General features: G+C 37.8%; 1 protein-coding gene across 4 annotated transcripts in view; it reads left to right on the forward strand.

Annotated features, from left to right (window-relative positions):
* The window catches only part of SLC11A2 (solute carrier family 11 member 2), a 67070-nt gene extending 61777 nt beyond the window's left edge, over nucleotides 1-5293 (forward strand). For all 4 annotated transcript variants that reach the window (XM_058168712.1, XM_058168713.1, XM_058168711.1 and 1 more), the window contains one exon: nucleotides 1673-5293. In XM_058168712.1, coding sequence (XP_058024695.1) covers nucleotides 1673-1750 — 78 coding nt within the window. In that variant the 3' untranslated portion in view covers nucleotides 1751-5293. The remainder of the gene's footprint in view (nucleotides 1-1672) is intronic.
* Nucleotides 5294-12569: the final 7276 nt, after the last annotated feature.

The raw sequence follows: 12569 nt of genomic DNA on the forward strand, positions 1-12569 counted from the left end.
GCAGAATTGAACACACTCTAAGCCCTACATGTATCACCTCAATCAGCTATACAAACTTCAGGAGTACTAGAATTTGCAAGCTGGAGAGGGAGATCCCATTCACCCAAGCTGAATGATTCCATACCAGGGTCTTATTTTCTGAATATCACTTTACAGCTTTGTGAGGAGGCATAAAAAGATGAGGAAATCAACCGAATATCATACCATACTGGCTAGCAATCATCTACTGTTGAAAACACACCACCTACTCAGATGCAAACGTTTGCCTTGCAGCTTCAGGCAAAATATGGGCAAGATTTCTATCGGGTATTGCTGAAACGATGACGTGTTTTTTCAGCAAGGAATCTGATCCCTCCAAGCGTCAGCTGCAAAGAACAGGCCTTGTGAGAGAGAAAATCTGTCCTCAGGGACTTGGTTCTCCGATGTTTTCAAGAAACTAAGGTTCCCCCAACTTACTGCTTTGACCGCTGATTTCCATGGCTATGCTAGCCAGGGGTAATTGAAATTGTAAATATAAAATTCCAGATATGAGGAAGTTTTTCATCTTTGAGACCTTTGCTCAGAAGATCTTCAGAAGCCTTCTTTAGCACTTCAATAAGTCCCGAAACAAACTCTTGCAGAGATTTAGTGCCAACTGTATTTTTTAAATATTTAGCCAAGGAACAGTAGAATAGGGTCAAATAATGGCTGCTATGTTATCAAAGATTCATTCACTGATATAACAAATCCCTTTAACTCTTAGAATAGACCAAATAGGTCTGCCCTTTATATAAAACAGGAGTCATTAACTGGATTTTGACAACAAAAAACCTCTATAAAATATTTCTAACTGCAAAGACACTTGAGAATGATTTTAAAAGCCGCCTATTCTAGGAAGGAAAAAAAATAACTTCTAGGCTTAGATGTAATTTACTTGCAAATTTAGCAATTTGGACTTTGGCTGGGAGTGGTTCATTCATTAGAGCCTGGTTCAGCCCTCTTGAATAATGAATCATCGCCAATGGTGCCTACTTTGGAACACTGTGATTGGATTGTGCATTCCTGTGATTGGCTGTCAAGTAACTTCTCGCTTCTAATCTGCTCAGTGCTGTAGCACACCGGATGCTTGTTCTCGCTTAATTTTAAAAGGGAGCCTGACAAATCGAGCATCTCTGAAATAGATCTTAATAATTAAGTGGCCGTTTGGATTATTTAGCAATGGGTTGGGTTTGCCTACTCTGCTAAGCCATAACATGGCCTGTTTTGCATTCAGCAAATGTGTGAATTCAGTCAAACTGCATTATGGCCTACAAAAAAAAAAGGCCTACTATGTCAATTTTCTCTTAAAATCCACAGATTTTGTTGCTGTTCTTCATGCTTAAAAGCTGGCTTCAAATTATCCAAGAGAACTCAAGAGATGAAAACAACCTTGGAAAAATTAGAATAGGGCCGTACTTCATTATACTAAGGTCCTTACTCAGCTTGGAGTTGTGTCAGAATTGCACACACAAAAAACCTAGGTTAGCCAATGAAATAAATGATATTCTGGAAGATATGAAGCAGCTTTGATTGCCATTTCCTGAGTGGTTCCTTTACCTCCTGGGGAATTTGGTGATCTCATATTTGATTTCTGGATTTTGCTTCTGAAACAACATTTCTAACTGCCATCAACTTCTTTTTTTGTCTTGCCTAGTATCACCTGGGACTCACTTCTCAGCCTGAACTCTTTCTTCTGAACAATGTTGATGCTGTCCCAATCACGAATAGATGAAATCCCGTCCATCACCGTCAACCGAGCGTAACTTATTTGAAACACCCTTTCAATGCTGCACAAAACCAAATTTTGATTGGTTCTGAAATGAGCGGGTACAAATCAAGAATTGCCAGTGGAGACCGAGCTTCCCCTTAAAAGAAGAAGCAGGAAGGAGAATCAAATTATAAAGAATTATCTGTTACTCTGGGAAACAGACCTTTTTAGAGGCTGTACATGAGATCAGCTATGAAGTCTATTGACAAAGTTGGAGCATATCTTGCATCATAAGTGACAAAAATGGTTGTAATTGACAGACACCTGCAAAATGCAGAAGGTAACAAAAAGGTGAAGCGCTCTGAATGGAATAAGGGGGCTGAACTTGATATTTCTCTCTTTTTTTGCACATCTCAGTTCATTTATGGGGAAAGTAGCTGGAAGAGAATCACACTGGAGAGAGTCACAAATAAAGGGAGAGTTTGGTACCTTTTCCCCCTTTTTTCCACTTAGAAATCCTCACCTCTTTATTGGTATAAATAGGTACATATTTGTAAATAAAAGTTCTGATAGGAAGCCTCCCACTTAATACAAAAGTGTCATTAATCTGTTTTGGAGGAATTCACAATTCTCTCTTACCTTCTGATTTCTGGAATGCTGTTAGACGGTGTTGTAGAAATTAAGCAATATCCTGCTTTAATGCAAAAATTGAACAGAACTTTCTGAAATTCTTAATGATCGTAATCAACCAGGAAGGATATCTGCATGATGAGCCCTATATAAGACATTAAATAAAGATGAGCGATTAGAAGGTGGAATAAGAACACACTTCAAGTTCTTTAGGATTAGACCAGTGTTTCTCAGTCTTGGCGATTTGAGGATGGGTGGACTTCAACTCCCAGAATTCCTCAGCCAGTTGGCGGAGGAATTCTGGGAGTTGAAGTCCCCCCATTTTCAAGTCCCCAAAGTTGAGAAACAGTGGTTTAGACAAAAAGAAAAAAGAAAATTGGTAGATTTCCCAGCTGTGTCTTCTTATCCTATTTCAATGTGTTTCATCCCGTTTCCTTCATATGGCATATTCCTGTGCTTTGCATACATGAAAGGCAAGTGTTCGTTTAACCATCTGGTTCCCTGTTTTGTTTAATTGTTGTGGGGAATTTTTTGTTTCTTTTTCTTTCATGTAAGTCTAATTCAGTCTGGAAAAAACATGATAAAGACAAATAAACCCAACAGCTGTTGCTTCCTCTCAAGAAAGTTGAGTAGTGAGAAGAAGAATATAGAGCAAGGTAAATCCCAAAGAAATCCACTCTAGGTCCTCTTTCTTAATTGCTGGTGGAAAACTCCAACCCAGTGAGGGTCCCAGAACTCTGGCTGTTCCACAAGCAATGTAAGGGCATGCCAAGTGGGTTAAGGAAGCTTTGGATTCATTAGTGTCCCTGATCTTCAAAGACAATTATCAACAAGAAGGAATAGAAGTAACATGCTCAATAATAACTCTCCCAAGTCTCAATTTCTTGAAGATTAGTCAACCTTTTTTTCTGAGCTTCAATTAAACGTGAAGCCTTTTGCTCAGAGCTTCTATATCCTGAAGACTTTTGCTCTCATCGTTGAATTTAATCTGCTATGCTCTTTCTGTCTTCTGCTAGCATTGTTCAAGTGATGCCTCAGGCTCTGGATAAAAGTGTCTGATCATTCAAATACAATGAAAGTTTCAGGCACATCTTTACAGTTGGAGAGACAGAACTGGGAGGAATTCCTTTGATAGAGATCAGGGATCTCCAAACTTGGCAACCTTAAGGCTTGTGGACTTCAACTCTTAAAGTTCCCCAGCCAGCATGGCTGGCTAAAGAATTCTGGGAGTTGAAGTCCACAAGTCTTAAAAGTTGCCAAATTTGGAGACTCCTGATATAGATTATACCCAATCTGATTTACATAGTTCACCTTGGTTTCAAGTCAGAAACCAACAATATAGAAAACAATATAGTGCTAAACAGATTACTCAAAATGTTACCTGAGCATGCACAAGTTTGCAACCTTGTGCTTTCTAAGCTTTGTCATAAAGCTTATTCAATGCAGAATTAAGATCGGAAGAATTCCAGCACAGACTATCCACTCAATCCTTGTGGTACAAGAATATCATTTTTCCCTTTGAGAAGTAGCTTTCTAGCCCTCATGACAGGACAGCTTTAAAAAAATGAAAAGAAAGCCACATGTGATAAAATATATATCTTTTACTTAAAATCCCATCTTTTGCATTTGATCTTTCACTTCCCTTTTCCTCTTCTTTTCTGTGATTGTCCATGTTCTCTTCTATTTATAAAGCAGCTTTGAAGTCCATTTCCATTTTCCTGCAGTCCAACTCCAGAATAAAAAGACAGGTTTTTAAAGATAGTGTAGGGGAAGGTGTGCTCCACATCAAACAAGTTTCATATCTTCGATCTCACATCTGAAATAAAAGAGAGTGTGGTATCTCTCATTGTAAAATGCACAATGCAATTATATAAATTGTTCCAACTTGCATTGTCTAATGTCCTGATGCGTAAGTTTATTACAGGTAAGAAAGCTCCTTTTCTGCTTTTGATAATAAGCCTCTCATTTTACCCCAGTCATATGTCCATGCTGTAAGAGTTGGTGATGGTTGTGTAATGAACCAACTTCTTTACGTAAACGTGGCCTGCCTTCCCCTCCTATCTCACCCTTTCTAACAATCATTGGTGGTACATCTGGAGTTCAGCATGACCAGATTTATTTACTGTTTTCACATTCTGGTGTTAAGATTTAATTTAATTTCCAGACCTTTACAACAGGATGCACCTAGATGCAAAAATAAAATAGACACACCCAACGTTGAACTTTGATTTCTGAAATTTCCTCCTCACACCCCAAAACCAATCCTTACATTCAGAAATAAATTGGCAACATTGGTAAAAAACGCTAATGTTCATAAATACTACAGCTGCTTTAGTTGTCCATGATACATCCTATCTCTGTATATTAGAGTTGTCCGGATATTCTCTTTGACTTTTGTTGACATAGCTTTAAAACAAAGTTATGCCAACAAAACCTCCCAGTCTTTAACCATGACAGTGAGATGTCATTTGGCAACAGGGACAGATGTGTCGTGTTCAGCAATAAATTGAGACTGGCTTCTAAGACTGGCTGCAAAGTTGTTGCCAAAACTTTGCTTTCTGCTTCAGATTGAAGAACATAATATTCAGCTCAAGCTGTTGTCCGAGTCCCTTACTAGACCTGGATACACAGGTACATTTGAACTCACTAGGTTGATGGTGCTACCAGAATGATCAGATAGCAATGAAAATTATTCAAGGTGCTCAAAATATTTGTAAGCGGGCAATAAAATATTTGGTTTATTGCTTTTGGTATCAGTTGCTTTAAAAGTTTAATGTTACAAAATCCATTTTCCCTTTTGTTAATTTTGTTTGACATTTGGTACTAATTTATTTGAAATGTTGGATCAGCCATTTTTGTTTATTTAAATGAAAGTCCAGTTCTTCAAATAAATATCAAATACTTACTCCTCTTTTTGGGATCTCATTTTATACCAAACGTATGTCATTACAATTCTTTGCGTTCTGTGACTTTTTAAAAAAATTAACAATTTTTAAATTAACAAATTGAAAACAAAACGAACAAAAATTAACAAATACAGAACTGCTTTAGGTACAGTAATTGCAGATGTGGGAACTGCTCTCCCCCCTCACTCTTCTGTCTGAATGATAATTGTAAGAACACTTGGATGGGTGAGAGGAAGAACACTGAAGCTTCAGAGGGGAGGTAGATGATTAGTGATAAATAGAGGAATTTATTTTGAGGTATACTTGAAAGGTAGGAAAGGAAGGAAGAAGGGAGGTGTAGAGAGAGAAAAGAAAGAGAGAGGGAAAAAACAAAGAAAAGAAAGGAAGAAGAAAAGGAAGGAAGGAAGAAAGGAAGGAAGGAAGGAAGGAAGCAAGGAAGGAAGAAAGAAAGTAAGTATGTAAGTGTCAGGCCTGGAAGCCATCTTTTGTATTGGGCCTTCAGACCTGCCACATTTACTACTATGGGAAATTGGACATCTTGCCCTGCACCTGGGAGGCTGGAACTGGGAGGCATCTCCAATTGGGATAGTGCTTTAATTGGACCATGTGATGGACTTGTGGGTGTTGGGCAGGGACTTGAACTTTCCTTTGGGTGGGGAAACTCTGGAAGCTTTCAGTTTTGGATTTCCCCAGATGTGCCAATATGACATCTCTAATAAAGTGTAACTTTGAGGAAACTCAAGCCTTGGAGTTTTCATTCATTGGGGGTGTTACTTGGAACCCTGACAGAAAAAAAAGAAGGAAAGAAGGAAGGAAGGAAAGAGAGAGAAAGAAAGAAAGAAAAAAAGAAAGAAAGAAAAGAAAGGGAAAGGGAAAGGGAAAGGGAGAAAAAGATCAGAAAATGTATAGGTAGAAACTGCTTGAGTGGGCATTGTGGAAAAACTTTCGATGTGCTGCAGAAACTTCAAAATTATTCCCAGAAATGGTGCCCATCTTAGGGCAAGGCAGATGCCAGCATTGGTGTCTGCACAGATAAGATGACAATTGTGGGATCATGACTGAAGCCTTGTCTGTTTTATTACGTTCATGCATGTGCAAAGGAGGTGGGGATTGTGTTGCGATGTCGCAGCTTCCATCTTTCCCTGTTTACAGACTGCCAGTTACCTGAATTAGCTCTCTGACTTTGCTTAGAATGATGAGCAACCTTTAATTATATCAAAGATAATCTGGGAGTTGACTTTATGTATAGAATCCATAAGATACTTCATCTGACTTTTTGACATGTGCGGTATATAAGTAATGCCGCGATTAGTGCAGGAGTGAGTTGTTTGCAGACCATGTGTGGGTCTCCAGGTCCTTTCTGCCCTCTCCAGAGCCCCCTACAATGCTACATATTGGCGGCAAAATCATCCATTAAAAATGCGGGTAAAATAGATAATAATAATAATAATAATAATTTAATTTCTATACCGCCCTTCTCCTGAAGGACTCAGGGCGGTTGACAGCCAGATAAAATAACAATCAAATACAATACAATAAAACCAGAATTAAAAAGCTTATTCAATTTAGCCAATAATTTAAATATAAAATACATAACATCATAAAACCCCATTAAAAATCCTAATAAAACCCGTTTTATGACAGCCCTGCGCGGAAGAATAAATACGTCTTCAGCTCGCGGCGAAAGGTCCGAAGGTCAGAAAGTTGACGAAGTCCTGGAGGAAGCTCGTTCCAGAGGGTAGGTGCCCCCACAGAGAAGGCTCTCCCCCTGGGGGTCGCCAACCGACATTGGCTGACAGCACCGTGAGGAGACCCTCTCTATGGGAGCGCACCGGTTGGTGGGAGGCAGGTGGTAGCAGAAGGCGGTCCCGTAAATATCCCGGTCCTAAGCCATGGAGCGCTTTAAAGGTTCCTTAATCCTCCAGTAATCTTAATGCACCTATGTTGTAAAATCTTCCACTTAACCTCCCCGAAGTAAAAATAGGGCTGGAAGCCTCACTGCCATGCTTCAGAGGAAGTCAGAAACTGAAAAAGTGTTAACTTTGTTTTTTCTCAACTATTCGGGAAGTGCAGAAATGATGTTCCATGTTGATGAGAAAAGTTGGACAACTTCAGAAAACAAGATATAACAAGTAACACATTACCTCCATTACTTTGAAACAGAAAGCTAAATAAATTGCAGGTGACAAAAAAACCTATTGATTTTTAAACACAGCCTAAAATAAAAGGGCTTGAACAGCTCCATTCTGAAATCAAGTGCTTTTCTTAAAGCAGTCATTTATAAACTCCACTTCTTTAGTGTCTGTTCTCCAAAATCGAGAGTATCAATCCTGCCCTGCCAATATTGTCCTGAAGTGAGACAATATCCAGATCCGCTAAACTTAAAAGAACAATCAGTAAAAAGCATTAGATTTGCTTTTTGTTTCTTCACATTGGATGTGTAAATTCAACATAATGACTCCAAACCCTCTTTTTAAAAATTCTTACAACTGCAAGCATAATCTAAAGAAAAAAATGATGTTTTCACAGGAATTAGCAACAATGCATACAAATTAACATGGTGGTATTCATGGCTCCTCTCTATGTAAATCACTTTTGGTACTGGAAACGATCCTGTTTTAATATGGTTCTTCTGGAGATGATCAGTGGTCAGAATACAGAATAACAGAATTGGAAGGGACTTGTAGGTCCTCTAATCCAACTCCCTGCTTCTGACAAGGGGCTGTCCAGTCTCGTCTTGAAAGCCTTCAATAATGAAGCTCCTACAACTGCAGTGGTTTGCTTAATAATCATGGCAAGAAAGATTGTAAAGTTGGGTATTGACTCACTTAACAAATTCTGGTCTCAATTGCAGTCATAGATCGAGGACTACTTTTACTTCTGAATCTCCCTGCCTTTAGCCTGATTTATTTGCTTGCTTTAAAAGAATTAAGAGAGGAATTCATCCATCCTAATTAGACTGCCCTAGTTTTCAGACATTTGGAGAAAAATCCTTTCTTCCTAAACATTTTAGATATATAATAAACAAGGCTGGTTTGTTATTCAATGTTGCTTGTTTCTTGATGTAAATCTTTACACTTCTGTATCCAGCTGAGACAATACAATACCAAATCATCACATAAAGACTCGGTTCCACATTAGTTATTTTCTTACAATTCAACATGAAGTTTGTTTAATCTGGGCTTAATGTATAAACCCACTTACCTGTTCAGTAAATTCATTTTAAAATTATAGCTTATCAGAAGGTATGAACCAAACTTATTATGCTGAATATGATTATACCTAGTCTAGGTTTCATTTCTGATGCTCCCAAATATCTCTCTCTCTCTCTCTCACACACACACACACACACACACACACACACACAGATAAATTGAGAAAGAAAGAAACTTCACTAAAATGAATACTAAACCTTGAAAATATCCACAAAGTGAAGTTCAAACAAAGCTCTTGTTAGAAATAAAAACAAAACAAAACTACCTTTAACCACTCCATGATTAAAAATCCATTAGGGACATATTTGCTTCAGAAGGTGGATTCTACCAATTGCTTGCCAAATTTTTAATTATGAAAATTTAACGGAACTATAGACTCTGTTGTCTTGACATAAAGGTTTTTGTTATTTGTTGCAGCATTCTCTCTTTTTTTCTTGATTCTCTTGCGTTTGATCCTTCTTTTTCTCTTTGTTGTTTTATTAAAAAAATAAATAAAAATATCTAATAGACTCTAAATCTATTTCCTTCCCTCCCCCATCTTTTAAATGGCTTTAGCAGAGATCCAAAACTCCAGATTAAACTAGAAAGCATTCCTGCATAAACCCCATCCTCAGTAAATATTTCTCTGGAGCCACAGGTTTAATTTATTGCAAATACCATCAGGAAATGGAAGTCAGGACTACGATTTCCAAATATTATGCTAACCCCAAATCACTGGAACCTTGGTCAGTATAAAGTGGGGGGAAGACAATGCATTCAAATGTCATAATTGCAAATGCATCTCATTTCTTTAAAGAAAGAAAATTCAAAACCCTGGCTTTGAGACCCAGAACCACAAGGCTAGAAGACATGAGAGTATTTGTGACTGTAACTATATAGTGCTTTGTGCATTAAGTCAAATAAGGATCAAATACGTTCATGTAAAAAAAACATCCATGCTGAAAAATGCTAAAGACAATCAGACAACAGATTCAGATATAATTTAATTGAAATTATGCCAATTCATTTCTGTAACTGGAGAAACCGTCTCCACAATACTAAACATACTGTTAATATGGTTTCCGATCATACTCCAAAACCCAGCCCGCTCATTGATTGATTGATCATATTTCTATTTTGTCTCTCTTCTAAGGAATTCAAAACATTAATTAGTGACACTATTTATTTAGTGTCTGATCAAAGTTGCCACAGTACTGAAAAAAGCAACTTATGACATGGGATCTTGCACTTGAGCAGCTCCTTCTGGATTCCTGCGTCCGTCCCTCTGCTCAGAGCAGAAATACAGGTCGTCCTCGATTTACAACAGTTCGTTTCATGACCATTCAAAGTTACAACGGCACTGAAAAAAGTGACTTATGACCGTTTTCACATTTACGACTGTTGCAACATCCCCACGGTCACATGATCAAAATTCAGATGCTTCTCAACTGACTCATATTTCTGACCGCTGCGGGGTCCCAGGGTCATGCGATCCCCTTTTGTGACCTTCTGACAAGCGAAGTCAATGAGGAAGCCAGGTTTACTTAACAACTTTGCTACTACCTTAACAATTCTACAGAGGAATTGTTGAGTCTGTCATTTGCACCTCTATAACTGTCTGGTTCGGTTCTGCAACCCAACAAGACAGACACAGACTTCAGAGGATAATTAGAACTGCAGAAAAAATAATTGCTACCTACCTGCCTTCCATTGAGGACCTGTATACTGCACGAATCAAGAAGAGGGCCGTGAAAATATTTACAGATCCCTCACATCCAGGACATAAACTGTTTCAACTCCTACCCTCAAAACGACGCTATAGAGCACTGCACACCAGAACAACTAGACACAAGAACAGTTTTTCCCCGAAGGCCATCACTCTGCTAAACAAATAATTCCCTCAACACTGTCAGACTATTTACTGAATCTGCACTACTATTAATCGTTTCATAGTTCCCATCACCAATCTCTTTCCACTTATGACTGTATGACTATAACTTGTTGCTGGCAATCCTTATGATTTATATTGATATATTGACCATCAATTGTGTTGTAAATGTTGTACCTTGATGAAGGTATCTTTTCTTTTATGTACACTGAGAGCATATGCACCAAGACAAATTCCTTGTGTGTCCAATCACACTTGGCCAATAAAATTCTATTCTATTCTATTCTATTCTAAAATTGCAGTGATTCATTTAACAAATGTGGCAAGAAACGTCGAAAAACGCAGCAAAACTCACTTAACAAATTTCTCACTTAGCAACATACATTTTGGGTTTCATTGTGGTCACATGTCAAGGCCTCTGAAGGCCTCTGACAGTGAAACGGAGGCCAGGGGCAACATGCACAAGCGGCCGCAGAAGAAGTGGCCTGGCAAGGCAAGGCAGTTTTGGGGTGTATAAGGCTCAACTGTCTGAAGGTAAGCAGCTCCACCACCCCCATCCCTACCCTAGCTTAATTTTTACCTATGTGCCTGGCCCCACTCTGGTGCAACAGAGTGGGTGGGGTCTTAACTAGGGCTTATTTTTGGAGGTAGGATTTATATTGGGCGCACGTGTAAAAATCAAGCTATGGCTTATTTTTGGAATAGGTCTTATTTTCAGGAAAACGTGTGTATATATATTTTTCCAGGCATTTTCATTTTTTCCCTTCAGTTTTATGTCATATTTATGTAGTTAATTGAGATTCTGTGGCTGGTCAACATTTGAAATATTAAACAATTAATTTAACATGCATTTTGCTTTGCTTGACTATTGTGCTCTTATCAGTATTATGCATTTATTTAATCAAATACAGAGTTAACATTATTATCTTTGCCTTTATTGCATCCACCACCTTCTTAACCTGCATAGTAAGATGTTTTTTATTCATCGCGTGTCTTTTAAAATAAAAAAACAAAACGGGACAGGACTTTCCAGCTTATTTTTCCCATTCTATAAAAAAAAAGGAGTCACTCAAATCAATTTTGAAAATATAATAATGTAACAACAATAAACGAAACACATTTCTAATTAGCTGACTGTTGGAAGCAAAGACTAACTCCCCAAAGGTTAAAATTAATTATTAATATGGCAAAATTCGCAAGAAGAGACCACAGCCTTTGCTGGAAGAGAATGGGCTTAAATTATTGCTTGACAGAAAAATGGCAAACCGTAAAAAGGGTTCATCTCGTGAAACAACCATTTCACATTATCCCCAAGAAAGCTTTTTCTCCAAGAAGCTCATTATGGCACCCTGGGCTCCCCATTTTCACATGACAATGATCCTGAGAAGCTGATTTATAGTTCCAGGCTCACTGTCATCCTATGCGCTTCATCCCCCTGAGATTTCTCTAGCCTGCTTCAACTCTTGGTGATTTTAATTATTACATTACACAAACAGAATCCTGTTAAATGAGGTGCAATCACAATGCTTCCCATCAATTTAAATGACACCTTGATGTTAAACTTGAGATTAATATCGAGCTCTGGCTGGAAATGTTAATTTTGGAAAATAAAAATAGAACCCTTTGCTCAATTACTGGAGGTGAAGTCGAATTACAGGCTGAGATGGCTGCCACAGACAAATATAATTACACTTTGAAGACTATGGGTGATTTAAAAAAAATCTAATATGTGACTTCCCTCAGCTTCAATGCATTTTGTTAATTTCTCAATTGCTCTTGCAGGTGGATTGATTTTTGTTTAAAAAGTAAACTATAATATTTGAAGTAATTTTGGACTGTATTTAAATAAGTTGGGGAAATACTTTTGACTGAGAAGACAATGTTTCTAACAGAACGTCTTATAACCGAAATACAGGTTTTTAAAAAGTATTATATTCTACCTTTTTCCGATTTTTCCTTATTAGCAAGTTGATAATTTACCAACAGCCACTGGTTAAACATACTGGACTTTGAGTTGCCCTTTATCTTATTACAAAATTGTTTTAAAAGCAGTTTCATTCATCAGATGTTCTATAGCAATTTGACCATCCCTATCCTCCTGGACAAAAGTAATACGGTAAAAAAAGCATCTTCTCACATCTCATAAAAATGCCAAGTCCTTATTCTTACAAACAAATAAATGAAGTTGATGTTTGGGCAGATTTTCTGCATTTAGCAAAAAAAGC

Source organism: Ahaetulla prasina, chromosome 2 (assembly GCF_028640845.1).
Source record: "Ahaetulla prasina isolate Xishuangbanna chromosome 2, ASM2864084v1, whole genome shotgun sequence".
NCBI lineage: Eukaryota > Metazoa > Chordata > Lepidosauria > Squamata > Colubridae > Ahaetulla > Ahaetulla prasina.